This window comes from Sorex araneus, chromosome 9 (genome assembly GCF_027595985.1).
Source record: "Sorex araneus isolate mSorAra2 chromosome 9, mSorAra2.pri, whole genome shotgun sequence".
In the NCBI taxonomy this organism is placed as follows: domain Eukaryota; kingdom Metazoa; phylum Chordata; class Mammalia; order Eulipotyphla; family Soricidae; genus Sorex; species Sorex araneus.
This window is the reverse complement of record NC_073310.1, coordinates 52,204,616-52,224,279: the sequence shown is the minus strand read 5'-3', so window position 1 is coordinate 52,224,279 and position 19,664 is coordinate 52,204,616. Positions and strand designations below refer to the sequence as shown.

At 39.4% G+C, this 19,664-nt stretch overlaps 1 protein-coding gene across 1 annotated transcript; it reads left to right on the top strand.

The window, feature by feature from the left end:
• The first annotated feature begins 4,007 nt into the window (after positions 1-4,007).
• On the top strand, positions 4,008-19,317 carry MTPAP (mitochondrial poly(A) polymerase). Its single transcript, XM_055147362.1, has 9 exons — positions 4,008-4,176; positions 7,168-7,340; positions 8,436-8,669; positions 10,340-10,564; positions 11,683-11,894; positions 14,015-14,241; positions 16,687-16,779; positions 16,860-16,933; positions 18,362-19,317. The coding sequence occupies exons 1-9, from the start codon at positions 4,023-4,025 to the stop codon at positions 18,722-18,724; spliced, it is 1,755 nt and encodes a 584-aa protein (XP_055003337.1). The 5' UTR covers positions 4,008-4,022; the 3' UTR covers positions 18,725-19,317.
• The last annotated feature ends 347 nt before the right edge of the window (positions 19,318-19,664 follow it).

The window sequence follows — 19,664 nt, the reverse complement described above, 5'->3', positions numbered from 1 at the left end:
CAAATTCTGTCATGATCCTAAAAAGTAATAACTAGATTCGGGCCCTTAGGAAAGATTAATCTGGCCTGAGCACTGTAGTCTGAGTCTGTGGCAAGATGTTCCCAGGAAAGCTGCCATACAAGCCTCAATGTATCTTTTACGGTGTCCATACAAAAATAACTAATATTAAAATGTTAATTAAGATGTTGGCAGAAGCGGAATACCCCTAGGTGGTGTTTCCGCCCTTGAGCCTGATGGGCAGTCAGGATAGGTTTTCTTTTACTCTTTTTTTAAAAATTGTTTTATTAGTGAATCACCATGAGGTACAGTTACAGACTTACAAACTTCATGTTTGCGTTTCAGTCATACAATGATGGAGTACCCATCCCTCCACCAGTGCCCATTTTCCACTACCAATGGTCCCAGCAGCCCTCCCACCACCCCCACCCTGACCCCTTCACTCCACCCTGCCTTTGTGGCAGGGCATCCCCTTTTGCTCTCTCTCTCCCTTTGGATGTTGTCGTTTGCAATAGACGTATTAAGTGGCCATCTATGTCTGGTCTGAAGTCTACTTTCAGCCAGCATCTCCCATCCTGAGCAGGCCCTCCTAGCACCCTTACTTGGTGGTCCCTTCTCTATCTGAGCTGCCTTTTCCCCCAGCATGGGAGGTCGGCTTCTAAGCTGTGAAGTAATCCTCTTGGTACTTAACTCTACTTGGGTGTTAGTCTCAAATTCTGTTAATTTATATTCCACAAATGAGTGCAGTCTTTCTGTGTCTGTCCCTGTCTTTCTGACTCATTTCACTTAACATGATACTTTCCATGTTGATCCACCTATATGGAAATTTCATGACTTCATCTTTTCTAACAGCTGCATAGTATTCCATTGAGTACATTAACCAAAGTTTCTTTAACCAGTTGTCTGTTCTCAGGCACTTGGTTTTTTTTTTTACAGATTCTGGCTATTGTAAACAATGCTGCAATGAACATGTAAGTGCAGATGTCATTTCTACTATACTTTTTTGCATCTCTGGGATATATTCCCAGCAGTGGGATATATTCCCAGCTGGGCCAAATGGGAGCTCAATTTCTAATTTTTTGAGAAGTGTCCATACTGTTTTCCAAAAGGGTTGAACCAGTCAGCATTCCCAGCAATAGTGAAGGAGAGTCCCTTTCTCCCTATATCCGAGCCAACACTGGTTGCTTTTGTTCTTTTGGATGTTAGCCAGTCTCTGTGGTGTGAGATGGTATCTCACTGTTGTTTTGATCTGCATCTCCCTGATGATTAGTGACAAGGAGCGTTTTTCCATGTGTCTTTTGGCCATTCAGATTTCTTCTTTAAGAAAGTTTCTGTTCATTTCATCACCCCATGGGGTTGAGTGTTTTTACTTGTGGAGTTCAACCAGTGCCTTGTAAATCCTTGATATCAACCCCTTATCAGATGGGTTTTGGGTGAATATCCTTTCCCATTCTATAGACTATCTTTGTATTCTGGTCAGCAGAAGCTTTTCAGTTTAAGGTAGTCCCATTTGTTTATCTCTGTTTCCACTTGCTTGGCCAATGGTGTGTCACTTCTAAAGATACCTTTAACTTCAATGTCGTGGAGGGTTTTGCTGACCTTGTCTTCAATGTACCTGATGGATTCTGGTTTGATATTGAGGTCTTTAATCCATTTTGATCTGGGTTTTGTGCATGGTGTTAGGTAGAGGTCTGAGCCCATTTTTTTGCATGTAACTGTCCAGTTTTACCAGCACCATTTGTTAAAGAGGATTTCCTTACTCCACTTCACATTTCTTGCTCCCTTATCAAAGGTTAGCACTGTAGCACTGTCGCACTGCCATCCTGTTGCTCATTGATTTGCTCGAGCGGGCACTAGTAACGTCTCCATTGTGAGGCTTGTTACTGTTTTTGGCATATTGAATATGCCACGGGTACCTTGCCAGGCTCTGCCATGTGGGTGAGATATTCTCAGTAGCTTGCTGGTCTCTCTGAGAGGGGTGGAGGAATCGAACCATGTGCAAGGCAAATGCCCTACCACTGTGCTATGGCTCCAGCCCTATCAAAGATTAGATGATCATATATTTGAGGTTGTGTGTCAGGATATTCCACCCTCATCCATTGGTCTGTGGCTCTGTCTTTGTTCCAGTACCATGCTGTTTTAATAATTATCGCTTTGTAATAGAGTTTGAGGTTGGGGAAGGTGATGCCTCCCATTTTCTTTACCCCAAGAATTGCTTTAGCTTTTCATGGGGGCTTATTTTTCCATATGAATTTCAGGAGTGTTTGGTCCATTTCTTTGAAGAATGTCATGGGTATCCTTATAGGGTTCGCATTGAATTTGTATAATGCTTTGGAGAGTATTGACATTTAGACAATGTTAATTCTCCCAATCTATGAGCAGGGGGTATCTTTTCATTTCCTCGTGTCCTCTTTTATTTCGTGGAGTGGCGTTTTGTAGTTTTATTTGTATAGGTCCTTTACCTCCTTAGTTAAGCTGATTCCGAGGTACTTGACTTTCTGAGGCATAATTGTGAAGGGGATTGCTTTTATCATGTCGTTTTCTTCTCTCTTATTATTTGCATGTAGGAAAGCCATGAACTTTTGGGTAATGATTTTATAGCCTGCAACTTTACTATACAAGTCTATTGTTTCTAGGAGTTTCTTGGTAGAGGTTTTAGAGTTCTCTAAATATAGTATCATATCATCCACAAATAGTGAGAGCTTGATTTCAGGAAGGGTTTTCTTATGTTGATTTTGCTGCTGGACTTGGCATAGCATCTACTCCCAGTGGAAGGGAGTTAGGGAAAGACGAAAGAGTTGGAGGAGTTGAGCTAGAGAGCCCAGGGAGCAAGATGGAGCATGAAGAGATGAATGGGAGAGATAGGAGGAGACAGGAATGAGGGGCAATGTGAGACTGGAATGGGGGTTTCAGAGAGACTGGAACAGGTGTGTGGGGAGAATGAAATAAACAGCAACTGATAAGCCAACCAGTTTGGCCCTTGTTTCCTCCTCCGTCTGACCCATTGCACAGGCTGCCCCTGCTGGGCAAGTGGCCCAAGACAACCTGAACCTGGGGGGCCAGAGGGAGAGCCACCGGGGGTGCACTGGCCACCCCGGAGATTATACACAAGGGTACTATACTAATAACTCTGTTCACAAGGAAGATGGGGAGAATTCCAAGAAACCAAGCAATCAGGTAGAAATTCCTGTATTTGACTATTATAACTAAGTGGCAGTCATTCATTTCACAAAGATAGCACAGTCAAAGTGGTCTCTGTAAGACTCCATAGTCCTAAGTCCAGATCCTCTACTGAGCACTAGCTTCTATCTCACTTCAGGAACTACTCAAGATATAACTCAGGCTGGGTAGATAGGACAGGGATTAAAGCAACTACCTTGCTTGCAGCCAACTCTGGTCTGATCCCCAGCCCTGTGCATGGTCCAACTGCCAGGAGTGATCCTTGAGCATAGAGCCAGGAATAAGTCCTGAGCACTTCTGGGTGTGACCCACAAACCAAAAAATAAGTAAAAATAATAAAAAGCAAGTAATTTGGAAAGTTTAAAATTTGGGATAGAGGCAGGTGAAGCAAGAAATTTCTTGATAAGAGAAGTTTTAGTAAATGATGCTTATGAAAACTAAATTGGCATGAGTGCACGTGTAACTGAGAAGAGGAATGTAAAACAGTGCAGAAAAATATTTTAGGGATTTAAAAATGTTTTTAAAATATTTACAATTTTTTAAAAAGGTTTTATGGGCGACAGAAGAGAAAACTATGGATCTTTCTCTCTGGTACTCTATTCATGACTCTATTTGAACGAGTAGGCGAATGCTCATCCTACTGGAATGTTCTTTCAGGGAAATGTGAGGGTGATAAAACAAGCCTGAACTTTCAGGCATCTTTTCTGACCTTTATAATCAGCATTCTCCCTTTAGGAGCAAACGTAATTCATCTATTTTGACCCTCTCGCCTTCCCGTACTATTTGCCTCACCGCGCACGCGCGGGTCTCCGGTGCCCTTTAGTCTTCCCGTTCCCACTTCAACTATGGCGGTGCTCGGCGTGGGGCTGTTGGGCCGCTTGCCCCTCCGTGCTCAGAGAGGCCACATCCCGCGCCCCGTGCACAGGCTTCTCAGTTACCCAGGGACTGTGGCCACGCACGCCAGGAGAGAAGAGGAGCCCTCGGCGAGCGTGGAGACAGGTGCCGGCGCCCTGGGCCGGCTTGCCGCCTACCCCCGCGGCGGAGCGTGCGAGGGAAAAGGGGCCTCGCGCGCGCGCTTGTGTGTGTGTGTGTGTGTGTGTGTGTGTGTGTGTGTGTGTGAGAGAGAGAGAGAGAGAGAGAGAGAGAGAGAGAGAGAGAGAGAGAGAGAGAGTATGAGACGTTTAGTCCTTGCGGTCCTTTCGAGGGGTGTATGTGTGCACGTGTATCACGTTTCTTTCTTCCGGGTTGTGTGTGTGTGTGTGTGACGTTTAGTCCTTCCGGTGTGTGTGTGTGTGTGTGTGTGTGTGTGACGTTTAGTCCTTCCGGGGTGTGTGTGTGTGACGTTTAGAGTCTGTATGTGTGACGTTTAGTCCTTCCGGCGATGTATGTGTGTATGTGTATTACGTTTCTTTCTTCCGGGGTGTGTGTGTGTGACGTTTTTTCCTTCTGGGGTGTGTGTGTGTGTGTGACGTTTTTTCCTTCTGGTGGTGGTGTGTGTGTGAGAGAGAGAGAGGGTGGGGAGAGAGAGAGATGTTTCTTCCTCTCGGGAAGGGTTTTGTGTGTGTGTGACTTTTTTTTTCTGGGGTGTGTGTGTGCGTACGTGTGTGTGTGTTATGTTTCTTCCTCCTGGAACGGGTTGTGTGTATGTGTGACGTTTTTCCTTCTCTCTGTGTATGTGTGTGTTGTGTTGTTTCTTCCTCCCGGGAAGGGTTGTGCACAGGAATGAAACTGGGCGACCTGACACCTTGATATATAGCTGGTTATTCCTGGCTCCCCAGCATAGGGCTTATTACATTGACCCCGGTTTGTTTTATTCTTCCGGGCATTTTTAGCAGAATCCACCTGGTTTGCATCTTCAGGACCAGACCGTTGTCTTGCAGACGTTGCAGGTTGATTGCCTTCTGCATTGACAAGTCATTATTAAATCCAAGAGCTCTGTGGACGTGACTTGCAGTTAATGAACTACAGTTACAGTTTGCAGATATTAAAAACTTGTAGATATAAAAGCAATCTCTGTAGCATCGTTTGACTTGAAGTAGAAACAAGTTCCAAGAGAAAAATAACTCGTACAGGTTTGCATAGCTTAATGGCCTGAATCAAGCCTAGAATGTGTTCAAATGTGAATGGTAAAGATGTGATTTTTTTTTTAAAGATTTTTCGTATTATTTAGAACCATAGTTTTAGGAGATGACTTATTTCTGAAAATAGTTCTAATGTAGACTAAACGATTAAAGTCAAACATTTTCCCATTACTCCTATTGGTACGGAGAGGATGTGTTCCGTAGGATGACATTGCATAGAAGTATTAATTGAATTCTTGTAGTAAAAGGTGCCTCTTTAAACATTTCTAAGTAATCCTGAAAATATGAGGAATGATTCTGCCAAAGAAGCTATTGTAATGTAGCATCTGTGATTTAAATTTCATACTTACTTATGTTCTTGGAAATGAAACTGAAATGAAACTTTGTAAACTATGGAGGGAATTTTTGTAGTTCCATTTTATAGAGGAGGAATCAAGTTAGTTCAGGTGGTTAGTTCAGATTTGTCAGATATTTGGTACAAAGAATAAAACGTTGGGGGTGAAGAGGAGGCGGGGTTTGGGCTACAGGACTTACTCCTGGCTCTGTGCTCAGGGATCACTCTTCCGGAGTTTAGGGTCTCAAGAGTGCTGGGGATCAAACCCAGGTTGTCAAGCGCAAAGGCAAGCTGTACTGTTGCTCTGGCTCTAAAGCTTTATGTTGTAGTGTAGCTTTTTAGTTTTCTCAGATTGTTTCATTTTCTATCCTTAGGGTAGTTATTGCTGGTAGTTAGGATCTTTATGGAGCATAACGAGTAACAAAATCTTCAGTTTCATTTGATGTTGTTTCCTATTTTTTTGGTGGGCCATATCTCACTGTGCTCAGGCATTAGTCCTGCTCTCTGCTCAGGGATCACTCCTGGTGGGGCTTGGAGGACCATTGTGCCACGGAGCAAACTTGGGTTGACCATATCCATTTTTTCCATCATAAATAAGTGAAGGTAGCACTTGCTGAGAAGCATATACCTTTTTTTGGGTGTTTTGTTTTGTTTTGTTTTATTTTAACTAAACAGTAAAGCCTCACAGCTGAATTATACTTAGTAACATTATCTAGAAATAAGGAATTAATTCCACAAGTCAGCTAGTTCCATTTAGATCAGGTGCTGATTGTTGAAAAGAGTTTATAATGAGGCAAAATCTTACTGCTTCTGTGTTGGTCTTAGTTTTCATAGCTTTAATGTGGCTAGCCGAAAGAGTTCTTTATAGTGGAGCCCTGGCTTAAAATAACAGGTACTTTTTATGTAGGGCCCCTTCAGGTACAGATCATTGAAACAGATATAAGTTGAAAAGGGGGAAATTATCACTCATGTCACTGAACTAGAGAAAGATTGTTGCTCTCAGGTTCATAGGACATGTTCATTGTGAGATACTGTCTTCAGTTATTTGGTGTTTTCATGATCTCATTCATTGTCTCAGATTCTCCTGCATCTGCCAGGGGGTATTGATGTGGGGACATGGCTTCCTCTTGTTTGCATGCTTGTACTTCTCTCTAGAAAGGAGAATAAAATAATCTTTTACTCAAGTTTGAAAAATTCTAGGAACGAATATCTTTGTTTCTTTTTTTTTTTTTTTTTAGTGAGGGAGGGGAGAGGGAGGCACACATTCAGCAATGCTGGGGGTTGCACCTGGCTTTGTACTTGAGGGGACCCTGTGGTGCCAGAGAGTTTTCATTCAATATGGTCAACCCAACAGTTTTAATAATAATCACAGAGAACATCATTGAAAGTGAAAGTACTATTAGCTTCACCCTCATAATGAAGGAAAAGAAATATGAAAGTAGGATAAAGTTGGTTTTTATCAACTATGAAATCTTTACATACCTTATCAAAATGGATTCTAATTGTTATGTCTCAAAATGGATTCTCATTGTTATGTCTGTGTGTATGTTGTAAATATTTTTGTCTCATCCATAGGTTCTGAAGATGGCACTCCCAAGAAGAGATTCTCTGAGTTACAGAAAGAAAGACAGGAACAGGCACAGCGCACTGTTTTAATACACTGCCCAAATAAACTTAGTGAAAAAAAGTTTCTTAAATATTTATCCCAACATGGATCTATTAATAATCACTTCTTTTATGAAAGCTTTGTAAGTATTTGGAAATCTTTCTAACCTAATATTCAGGCTTTTGAAGAGTTAGAGGTTCCTGTTTTTTTGTTGTTTTATTTTTTTGCTTTTTGGGTCACACCTGGCACTGCTCAGGAATTAGTCCTAGTGGTGCTTGAGGGACCATATGGGATGCCAGGGATCAAACCTGGGTTGTCCGTGTACAGGGCAAATGCCCTACCTACTGTACTATCGCTCTGGCCCCCCAGTTTTTATTTTTAACCTCTTGCCTCTACACTATGATAAAGTTAGATTCTCTTTTGATATCCTGTGTCTTATCTTTCTTAATATCTTTAGTCAGGCTTATTTTCATGTGAAAATAAAAATCCTTATGGGAATAATTGTAAGAAATTTATAACTGGATGATCTTGAATACTTATAAATAGTTCTGTTAAGGAGAATGGCTTATGAGAGGGGAACTTTTGGTTTTTGCCTTTTAAAGTTTGTATTTCTAGCTTTTTTTTTTTTTTTTTTTGCTTTTTGGGTCACACCTGTTGATGCACAGGGGTTACTCCTATCTTTGCATTCAGGAATTACTCCTGGCTGTGCTCAGTAGACCATATGGGATGCTGGGGATTGAACCCGGGTTTGCCGCGTGCAAGGCAAACGCCCTCCCTGCTGTGCTATCTCTCCAGCCCCTCTAGCATTCTTTTAAACATCTTAACTAACATAACTTTATAGTGTTCCTTTTAACTTTTAAATTCAAAAATAATTGGATTTTGGTTTTGGACCACACTTACCTATACACACCTACCTGTACTTGGGGCTAATTCTAGGCTCTGCTCTGGACTCACTCTTGGTGGATTCAGGGTTCCACACCAGGTTCTAGGGATTGAACGAGGGTCTGAACCAGGGTCAGCCATTTGCAAGGCAAATGCCTTACCCACTACCCACTGTACTTATCTCTCTGGCCCCTAGTATTTCTTTTCTTTTTTTTTTTTTTAAATTGGATTATGCTGTTAGGAGTGTCATTGATACATTTTTTAAAGTTCTCTTTTTCTATATTAATAGTTTTGAAAAATGAACTAAGCTGCTATGTTAAGTGTGTTTTCTGAAATGTGTTCTGTTTCTCATTAGGGTCTTTATGCTGTTGTAGAGTTTTGTCAGAAGGAGAGTGTAGCTTCTCTGCAGAGTGTAACTCGTACTCCCAGCCTGGGCACAGAGGCTGCAATTCCATTCCGATCGCGTTTCTTCAATTTAAAGTTGAAAAGTTCCTCGAGCCAGACATCTGAACAGCCAAGTGTCCAGTGTAGTAATCAGTCCCCACCATCAAACAAGAAGCTTTTTGAATTACTTTGCTGTGCAGAAAGTGTAAGTATATAGGGATACTTTTTCCGTTTTCAAAACTCTGCCTATGACATTGTTTTATGTGCTCTTAAAGTTCTTGTCAAATATCCCAAACCACAGAATTACATTGCACTAGAGCTGAGAGTACCCCTCTTGCTGCCCCCTCACCCTGTTTGCATACCTCAGATGCAACTTAATGACAGACCGTTGCACTGGATGTTTTCCTGTTCTTTTTAAAATACCTTATTTTGTTTCATCTCTGCAGTAATACTGTTTTCACATGTTCTTTTTTTTTTAAATGTAGATTTTTCAGAGGTTTCTCTGATTTAGTTGTCTGATGAGAGAATCAGTTAGTGGTTTTATTTGTGAAAATAGTACTCTCCAGTTTTAGCTTTTTCAGTTCTCTATTCGATGATTTTAATTTTTAAAACTTTGCCTCTAACTTTAGACATTCTTTTTTTTTTGTTATGTGATTTTTATTTTTTTTTATTTTTTTATTTTTTTTTAACTTTTTATTAAATCACCATGTGGAAAGTTACAAAGTTCTCAGGTTTATGTCTTAGTTATACAATATTCAAACACCCATCCCTTCACCAGTGCCCATAGTCCACCACCAAAAACCCCAGTATATCCCCCACCCCCACCCCCTACCCCCTACTGTATAACTAATGAATTTCACTTCATTTGCTCTTTACCTTGATTACATTCCATATTTCAACACAAAACTCACTATAGTTGTTGGAGTTTCCACCCAAGAGAGACAGACCTACTACCAAGGAAGCATTTGATAATTAGTTTTCCATTGCTGGGAATGAAGAGATATGGAGCCCCACTGCTACAAGTACATAACTATTCTTCTTCTTTATTTTTTTTCTTTTTTCCTTTCCCTTTTTTCTTTTTTCACCCTCATCCCCCATCCCTCGCCTCATAGTATGGTGTACGCCACGCTGCAACGGCCGGCGTGGGGCTTTTGCTTAGTTCGCAGTCCAGAGAGGTGGCTGCTACATTTATAACCTTCAATATTTCAACAAAAACTTACTTTTATTATTTGGAGTTTCCCCCCCCCCCCCCCAGTCAGACCTGTTCAAAAAAAACCGTTTCACATAGCTGACAATTATAGATGTTAAGTCGAGCGGACGCAGTAGCATGGATGCCCGAAAGTGTTAGGTCTCTGGAATCAAAGTCTTTAGGCGCAGAGGGTCCCTAGACATTCTTTTACTTTTATTCGTTAGTTTGGGGGCCACACATGGGGGTACTCTAGGCCTTTCTCCTGGTTCTGTGCTCAGGGATCACTTGTGGTGCAGGGGCGGCGGGGACCATATGAGGTGTGTGGGCTCAACAGGGTCGGCTGCATGCAAGGCAAGTGCTTTAACCTCTGCAGTATCTCTTCAGCCCCTTGTTTATTTTTGTGAATGGAGTGCTTGCTTCATTTGTTTTCAGTGTTTTCTAATACCAGTCTTTGAAGCTATGGTTTTTGTTGTAAATACTCAGCTGAAACCCACAGTTTCAAAATGATGGTTTTAATACAGGAGTGTTCTTTTACTGAGAGTGAGTTTGGATCTTCTGTACAAGACCATGACTTATAACTAATGTTTCTTGTCTTTAACGTTGGCTCTTCCCACATCCTCAATTTAACTTGTGGTTGATAAGACCTGAAAACTTTCTGGTGTTTTTGGTTTGTTTTGGCCAGCTAGGTAGATGATCAGCTGCACACACTCCTAAGGGAGTTCCAGCTCACGGAGGAGAACACTAAGCTCCGGTACCTCACCTGCTCGCTCATCGAAGACATCTCGGCTGCCTATTTCCCAGAATGCACAATCAGACCCTTTGGCTCTTCGGTGAATGGTTTTGGGAAATTAGGTTGTGATCTAGACATGTTTTTGGATCTAGATGAAATTGAAAGATTAGGTGCTCCGAAGGTAATCATGTTTTTTTAGAAAATTAAACTTTAGACATTAGAAAAGTAAAGAGAATGTTTGGGCTGACAGAATGATAGCCATTGATTTCTAACCTTAGAACCACATTTAAAGAATGTGATTAGGGCTCCGGAGTAGAGGGTCCTGCTTTCCTCTCCTGGTACCACAGTCACCACCGGTAACTATGAAACCACACTGATGTGGCTTATAGCTGGGGAGAAAAGCCCGTCTGAAGTACTGGGTTAGTGTCTGGGCCACATGCTTGGTTGTGCTTGGCAGTGTGGGTTAGTGCTGGGAATCAAACTCCGAGCCTCACACTTGCACGACAGGTGTTCTGCCACTGAGCCATAACCAGGGAGCCCCCAGGTGTTACGTTTTGTTTGTCTTTTGTCTAACATATTTCAAACTAGGAATCATCGCTGTGGGTGACCAACTGACACTTTAAATTGTTTGAAAACAGAACTATTTGGGGGGACACGCCTGTGATGGTCAGGTGCCTTTGGTTCTGGGTTCAGGAGTGACCCCTGGTGTTGTCTTGTTTATAACATCTGGTTTATTAAACATGAAATTTGTGTGTGTGTGTTTGTGTGTGTGTGTATGTAGGTGTATATGTACTTAATATACAGGTTAATGATTATTATATTTCAATATATGTTGAGTTCCAATACATAGTTATGTTTGTTCTGTTGATGTGTTTTTCTTTCCATCTTCTGTGACTAGTTTGTGTTTATCATGCCAGTTACATTGTAGTGACTAAGCAATGATTCCCTAAGTACTCTGTACTCTGTACGCTGGAGAAACGTCAATTTAAAATGTTTTTTTGTTTATTTATTTTTGTTTTGGGGCCACACCTGGTGGTGCTCAGAGGTTAGGGAATCACTCCTGGCAAGGCTTGGAGGATCACTTAGGGTGCTAGGAATCAAACTTTGGTCAACTGGGTGCAAGGCAAATGCCCTACCCACTGTGATATTGCTCTGGCCCCAACAATTAAAAATCTTACTGTCTAACATTTGGCTATATTTCATAAGGAATTTTAATTTTATCTGTGTTTTCTGTCAGACATGAATCAGAGCATCCTTTTAGAAAAGTTTTACGTATTTACAAATCTTTTTATTACCTAGACCTCAGGAAATTTTCTAATGGAATTTCAAGTGAAAAATGTTCCTTCAGAAAGAATTGCCACTCAGAAGATCCTGTCTGTGATTGGAGAATCCCTGGACCACTTTGGCCCTGGCTGTGTAGGCGTACAAAAGATATTAAATGCTCGCTGCCCACTGGTGAGGTTCTCACACCAGGCCTCTGGATTGCAATGTGATTTGACCACCAATAATAGGTATAAGCTCCTCAGTTTTAGCCTCTTCAATGTGAATAGCATAGTTTTTCTTCAACATAAATAATGGCTTCCAGGCATAATGTTAATGATTTAATGTTTAAAATTTTTCATTACTGAGATTAAGAAATAAGAAAACTTTCTTTATTCATGTATTTTTGGTATTTCTAAGTAATTAAGGAAGATGCTGTATAAAATATTAAGTACATCTTCTGAGAACTATTTTGTATTCTCGTTATCTTGATAACTCTGTGTAAGTGTCATTAAGTATATTTAGAAAGTGAAGTAGCAACTTCAGTTGTAGTCAACTTCTTTCACTGAATAAGTGTAGTTTTTGCTTAGATCAGGAAGTGGTTTGAATAGATTAAGACTGCATAGGTTTTTTTCATCCTATTTGCATTTTATGTTCTAACTAACTGCTTATAAAGGAGGTGAGAATAGCAGGTGTTTTCATATTCTTGTTGATTTTTGATTTCCACTGAGTTTCTTTACTTTGCTCATCTTTTTTGCTAGATGGAAGGGTTGGGCCACACCCATCTGTGCTCAAGCATCATTCCCAGCAGAGCTTGGGAGACCATATGTGCCAGGAATCAAACCCGGCTGGCCGGGCATCCTACTCACTGTACTGTCTCTCTGGCAACTTCTGTTAGTCTTTTTGATTTCACCATATTATCATTAGATGAATAATGAAAACAGATGATTATTATAATATAAAAAATATGTCAGAAGATTCAATCCAGTGCAGTTTTGGAATTGGGGTACTTACTACAAGTCAGTTATAAATATTTTGTAAATTTCATTTAGGCAGTCATGTATTAAAAATATGTACTTTTTAGCATCATTATATTTTTTTGATTATATGTAAAATAGGATACCATGATCATTCTTTGTAATATTTGACTTTCGGCTTAATTTAATTTATTAATTTAAAATTAGTTTGTTTAAATAAAGCATTTAATTAACTTGATATCTGACATTTCTTGCATTTTTTTTCTTCTTGTAAGCCCAGGAAGTAAATTCCTCTCTGTCCTTTTAGAGAGTTTGAAGATAAAACTGTAAAATGGGGGCCAAAGAGATAGTACAGTGGATAGGGTACTTGCCTTGCATGCAGCCCACCCAGGTTCTATCCCCGGCACCTCATATGGCTCCTTAAACCCCACCAGGAGTGATCCTTAAGCAAAATCAGGAGTAAACCTTGAGAACTGCTTGATGTGGCCCCCAAATCAAAACCAAATTACTAAATTAAAAAAAAAATACTAAATGGTTTTGTCCCCTCATTGATTATTTATTTATTAATTATTTTTATTTTTATTTTTTTTTTTTGCTTTTTGGGTCACACCCGGCAATGCACAGGGGTTACTCCTGGCTCTGCACTCAGGAATTGCTCCTGGCGATGCTCAGGGGACCATATGGGATTCTGGGAATCGAACCCGGGTCGGCCACATGCTAGGTAAACACCCTACCTGCTGTGTGCTATATTACTCCAGCCCCCCTCATTGATTATTTGAGAAGTTGTAGGACATGCTTTTAAATTTGTAAAAATGTGTATGACTTAGAAACTTACAGAAAGAACTCTCAGGTTTCTTAATGAGTTTTGCTTTTTATATCTATTAGGCTTAAATCATTTTGACTGAATTTTAAGGCAGTTTGTGCTTTCTTAATAAGACAAATAAAATATTTTCCTCTAGTTTTAGACTTACCTGCTGAAGGACTAGATAACCAAGGTGTAAAGCCATTAATTTATATGGTTTTAATTGATAGTGTTAAAGATTGCTGATATGGAGTATTTATTATTAAAAAAATGCTTTTGAAAACTAAGTCATCTTTAGAACATTGCTTTAAAAATTGTTTTAAAACTGCACTGTGGTTGTGATTTAATTAAATAAAACCACACTTATCAACATTTTAAAGGAATGCTTTAATGTATGTGGCATATTTGATAATTAAGCATTCACAGGTATTTTAAATTGCATATAGATAAAGTGTTTGGCCATCTTATGGTATTCTGAATGCATTGAATTATAATAAGATATTTAGAGAGATCACAAAGTATGTGTTGTATTCAAATCCTGGATCATAATCTTGGAGGTTTGAATTTTTTTTTTCTCTTTTCTGTTTTGTAGGATTGCCTTAAAAAGCTCAGAACTCCTTTATATATATGGTGCCCTGGACTCCCGAGTGAGACCCTTAGTGTTCAGTATCCGGTACTGGGCGCGAGCACATTCCTTAACGAGTAGTATTCCTGGTGCTTGGATCACAAATTTCTCTCTTACAATGATGGTCATCTTTTTTCTCCAGAGAAGATCACCCCCAGTTCTTCCAACATTAGACTACCTGAAAACCCTGGCGGGTGAGGCTCACAGCAGTTGTGTTATCAGTGTCATGTGTTTTTGTTTAATTGGTATATAATTTTTGCTTATGAATAATTTGGCTTTGTAAATCTAAAACTTAAGTTTTATTTTTGTTTTTTGTTTGATGTTAACCAGGGATTATGAGATCAGATGATTTGAGAAACAGGCCTGTAGAATCTTTGGATTCTGTATTAATTGTCTCAGTGGGCAAGATGGTTGGTACCACATATTGTGTGACATTGGAGCCTTTAACTTAATTGACCAAACATGGTCTAACCTTGAAAAAAGCCTTTCCCAATGTAGCTTTTGATTGGCTGGTTGCTACAAAGATGCTTTTTCTTTTAAGGTAGGAGAATTTTTGAATATTCTCCTACCTTACTTCATCTATACCCCCGCACTTCTTAAGCATTAATGACTACTGGTTTCTTTTTATTTTGTTCATCAATTTTATAGCCTTGGGCTGGAGCGATAGCACCATGGTAGGGCGTTCGCCTTTCACGAAGCCAACCCGTGTTCGATTCCTCCGCCCCTCTCAGAGAGCCTGGCAAGCTACCTAGAGTATCACGCCCGCAAGGCAGAGCCTGGCAAGCTACCCGTGGTGTAATCAATATGCCAAAAACAGTAACAATAAGTCTCACAATGTAAGACGTTATTGGTGCCCGCTCGAGCAAATCAGTGAGCAACCAGATGACATTGACAGTTTTATAGCCTTATATTGCACACATAGAGGAGATCATCTAACATTTGTCTTTTTCTTTATAAACTTTGTGTAATTTCTTTGTGCTCCTTTTTTTTTTGTTGCAAATGGCAAGGTGTGATATTTTATTGTCTAGTTATACTACATTTTCCTTACCCCATTATCTTTTGACAGGCTATTCATTTCATTCCAAGTACTTTTAGCAATTAAATATAAGGCTGCAGTAAAATAATTGGGCCAATAGAAAGCTTTTTATTAATATTTTGATATTATTCAACTACAGTGACTAACAGTTTCTTTGTATTCTCTCTAGTGGGGTTACTAACTTCATTGTTGGCTTTTTAAATCTCGTTCTATTTGTAGATTTTTATTAGAGATGTGCAAAATTACGTGCAGCACCCGGGCGCCCCGGGCTTGAGCAGCGCTGCATCCTTGCTCCCTCGAATTGAGCTGTCTGGCCCAGGTGGCTGAGTGTCGTGCCGTCTGAATGGCACCTGGACCTACTGAGCAGTACTTGAGAAGCCTCTCAAAAAACCTAATCTTTTGGAGATTATATTCCAGTGGAATAAACTTCAAATTACTTTGTAGTTTAAAATATTTGCCTAATTTCCCACCCCCTCTCCCTGCTGGGTTCCCAGGTTTCAGCCAGTGCTGTGATTTCTTCATAATAGTTACCCTTAGTTCCTTGGCCTGCACCTTGTTTTTCTGGCTGGAATGTGCTGTTTCTAAGTTGGTCAAATAATCCGCTGCCTTTCTTGACCCAGATGAGAAGAAATCTCCTTTCCGAGCAGTTAGGGCAGGGATTTCATGGTAGCACACTAGTCCTCATTAGGAACATGGCTTCCACAGTGAGTTTCTGTAGTTTCTGTGATAGAGTTCATGCATGAGGCCCTGGGTTTGATCTCTGGCACTAAAGCAAATACCAAGACAGCGACTATCTCTAAAGATATAAATACTATTGGGAAAGGTGATCTAGTGTGCTGAAGAATTTATCGTACTGAATTTCCATCTCTAGATAAGAGTTTAAAACTTTTCCACTTACAACCCCGTTTTTCCTAAGAAATTTTTATGTGTGTATATGTATGTGTAACTGCTACATAGAAAATAGGTATACAAATTAAACATTCACTGATAGTAAATAAAGATGTATTTAAAACAAAATTTAAAAAGGTTGCACGACCCCATGTGGGATCTTGACCTGCACATTTCAAGAAACATTGCATTAAGCGTTTCAGAATTCTTAGAACAGTCAATTTCTTTATGAAATGTTGAAAATAGATGTATGAAAGGTGATTGCAGTGGACCTGTGCATCTAATTTAAATACTACTGATTGAAGATATTTTCAGATTAATAGTACCATTCATAGTAGAGCTGTTCTTTTGTGAAATCTGCAAATTTCTTTTTTTTTTTTTTGGTCTTGTTTTGTTTTGGGACCACACCTGGCTCTGCTCAGGACTGTACTCAGGGATCATTTATCAGGGCTTGGGGGCAGAGTATCCTATGTGGTGTAGGAGATCAAACCATCAAACCCAGGTCAGTCCCTTGCAAGGCAGGCATATACCTTCCTCAGTGTAATATTTCTCTGACCCAATCTCATGTTAATTTTATTGTATAATTAGTCTCATCTATTTCAGTAGAGTTTTCTGTTCTGTAACAGATAAAAGGACATTTTAACCTGTAACTTATATAATTAGATTTCTTTTCTGAAGAAGGAAATTATAAAATATTTTTTATTTCTGTTCCTAGATGCAGAAGACAAGTGTATAATAGAAGGCCACAACTGTACATTTATTTGTGACTTGAATAAAATTACACCTTCAAAAAACACAGAAACACTAGGTAAGTATTTGGTTTTTCTTTTTTCCTTTTTGCATTCAATCAGGCTTTGCTCTTATTTTCCTTATTTTATTGTCTTACAGAATTACTACTGAGAGAATTTTTTGAATATTTTGGAAATTTTGCTTTCAATAAACATTCTATAAACATCCGACAGGTAAATAAAGTTTAGATGTATAATTATTGGGTATCTAGTCTCTCAGGAAATTTCTGTTTTAACATGAGTAATGAATAATGCTTTGCTCCTTCTCTTTTTCCTTCCCAATTTTATACATGGGAAATATCTACTGCATTTAATGTAAAGATTTTAATTTTGTGTGCTTTTATTCCTATTATAATAGCTTTTAGTAAATGTAAATATGTGTAAGTATGACTTCATTTTATTTTCTGCTTTGTTTTCATTTTCCCCTACCAGATCTATACTGTGAGGTAAAAGTTACTTGTTTTGTTTTAAGAATAGGTATTATAAGGCTTTTTGTTTTTTTAAATTTATTTGAATGTAGGAAAAAGCCACAGCTTTTTCTAATTAGACTTCTAATTCAATTCTGGAATTAAAATTGATTAGGTAACAAAGCTCCAATATTAAAAATCAAAAGTATAAAAAATCAGTTTATGTGAAAATTGTTACATCTTATTACAGGGTTGTTAAGTAAGTCTTTGTCTAAGGATTTACCACCCTGCTTGTTGCTAGTTGAGCCATCTGTGTTACTGTTTTTGTTTGTTGAGTTTAGTTGCCTTCTATGTTACTTTCCCATCTAATTTGATGTGCTCCTACTGGAGTTTCGGTATTGAGGAATTAGGCAGTGTCATGCAGTCCAGAGATTTCAGGATCTATGGTCTGGGTCAATGAGTTGATGTGGTTTGACTTTGGGAAGTGGGTGTAGCTGCCATGGTTTGGGGCTTCTATAAGTATGGGGTAAGGGGGTGGGGATGTTGGGGAGATGTTGCCCACTCCACTCAGAAGAAAACCAGAGTTCTCAGTCTGGGCACTGGGTACTAGAAATTATTCACAGCTTGGTGTCTTTGTGGGGAGTATTAGCGAAGTGATGGAGTTGAGCCCTTGACGTGACTGTAGTGGTGGGGGGTGAGTGCAGCTACCAGGACTTAGCAGGACCAGTACTTGACCTGTTGATGGCCTGAGGGCTTCCTGGAATTTTCAGGTATGGATTAGTGTGTTCATGAATTTTAGCTGCTTGGCATGCACCTCATGGGAGATTTAGTCTGGAATCAGTGGAACAGGCCTAGTGGGTGGGTCATCATGGCAGCGGTTCAAAAGTTATGTTTTTGAAAAATACTTACTGGTTAGCATGGCCCAAATGCCTCTCATCTGAGCAATGATGTCATCATCTGTAACTCTTACATCCCATTTGATTTTTCTTTCAATACTCACACACTATGATGGAGAAAGCAGTCAGAAGTACATGCATGCTTGCATACTTACCTATATATTCAGCCCTTCCACAAAAGAGCTTGATTCTGTAAAGTTAATGCTGTTATGCATTGTTGATACTTTGAGTCAAATTATTTTTTGATTTTGGCCCTTCATATATTTATACATTCTTGTTTCCCTTGTGATCATCTGCAGGGAAGGGAACAGAACAAACCTGAATCTTCTCCTCTGCACATTCAGAATCCTTTTGAAACTTCTCTCAACATCAGTAAAAATGTTAGTCAAAGCCAACTCCAGAAATTTGTGGATCTGGCCAGAGAAAGTGCATGGATTTTACACCAGGAAGGTAAAGATTGTCCTTCGCCATCGGGAAACCAGCCATGGGGGCTGGCAGCGCTGCTACTTCCGTCTGTGGCAAGCAACATGTCTCTTGCCAAGAAGAAAAAGAAGCCTGCAAGTGAAAGAATTAAGAGCTTGTTGGAATCCATAAAAAGCACTAAGAGTACAGAAAATTCCACAGTCACCAGTGGGAAAAGAACAGTTAGTACTCAGGCATGAAGGCTGCACCTGTGCTGAGTCTGAAAGAACTGACTTTGTCCTGCCAGGAGGATCTGGTATGGACCTTTGCCACATCTCAACTTGCATCTGATACCATTTTCTGTCATCTTTTTAATGGGCCTCTTTACTTGGTTTGATGTTCTGGGATATTTTTGATCTGATCAGTCTGATACCTGGTGACACTTTATTAAAATAGCAATCATGAAGATGGAAATGTACTTTAAAATAGATAACTCACCAAAGTGGTTAAAATGAGATTTAGAATTAAACCATTGTTGATTGGCTCATCTTCCCTGGGTGTATTTTAAAAGACTTCTAGATATGTACATATTGTAGACAATACAATAAAGCGTCAAAATATGATACTCCTCTTAAAAATGTATTTTTGTATTCTTCACACAGGGTACTCCTAATCACATAAATTAGGACAGGTTGGTTTGACTTCCAAAAATGTTCAGGTTTTTAGAAGATTTAAAGACAGACATTTAACTCACTATATTCTGATTTTCTAAGCCAGATATGTAAAAATATGGTACACTGTATTTTTAAAGTTTTTTAAAAAATTTTAAAAATAAAATCTTGTTTATCTAAAATATGATGATCCCACCATTCCTTTGTTTTACTTTTGATAATTCCCCTCTCTTTGTTGGCAATAGATAACAATTTTTATTATATCCTTTGTGGGGTAACTTTCAGAAGTAAATAATGTGTTTGAAAACATGACCTATAGCCAGAGTAGATTGTGGTAAGTCACACCTGATTATCTGTGGTCAAGTTGTTTGATCTGTGAACTGGAGATGATAATTGTGCTACGTCTCTAGATTACTGTTGAGCAAAGTTCACTACGTAGGAAAGTGGGAGATCTAGAACTTGACACATGTGGAACTATTCTTTATGACTTTTTAGAGTTTGTGGTATGTGATTGTCTTTTTTTGGGGGG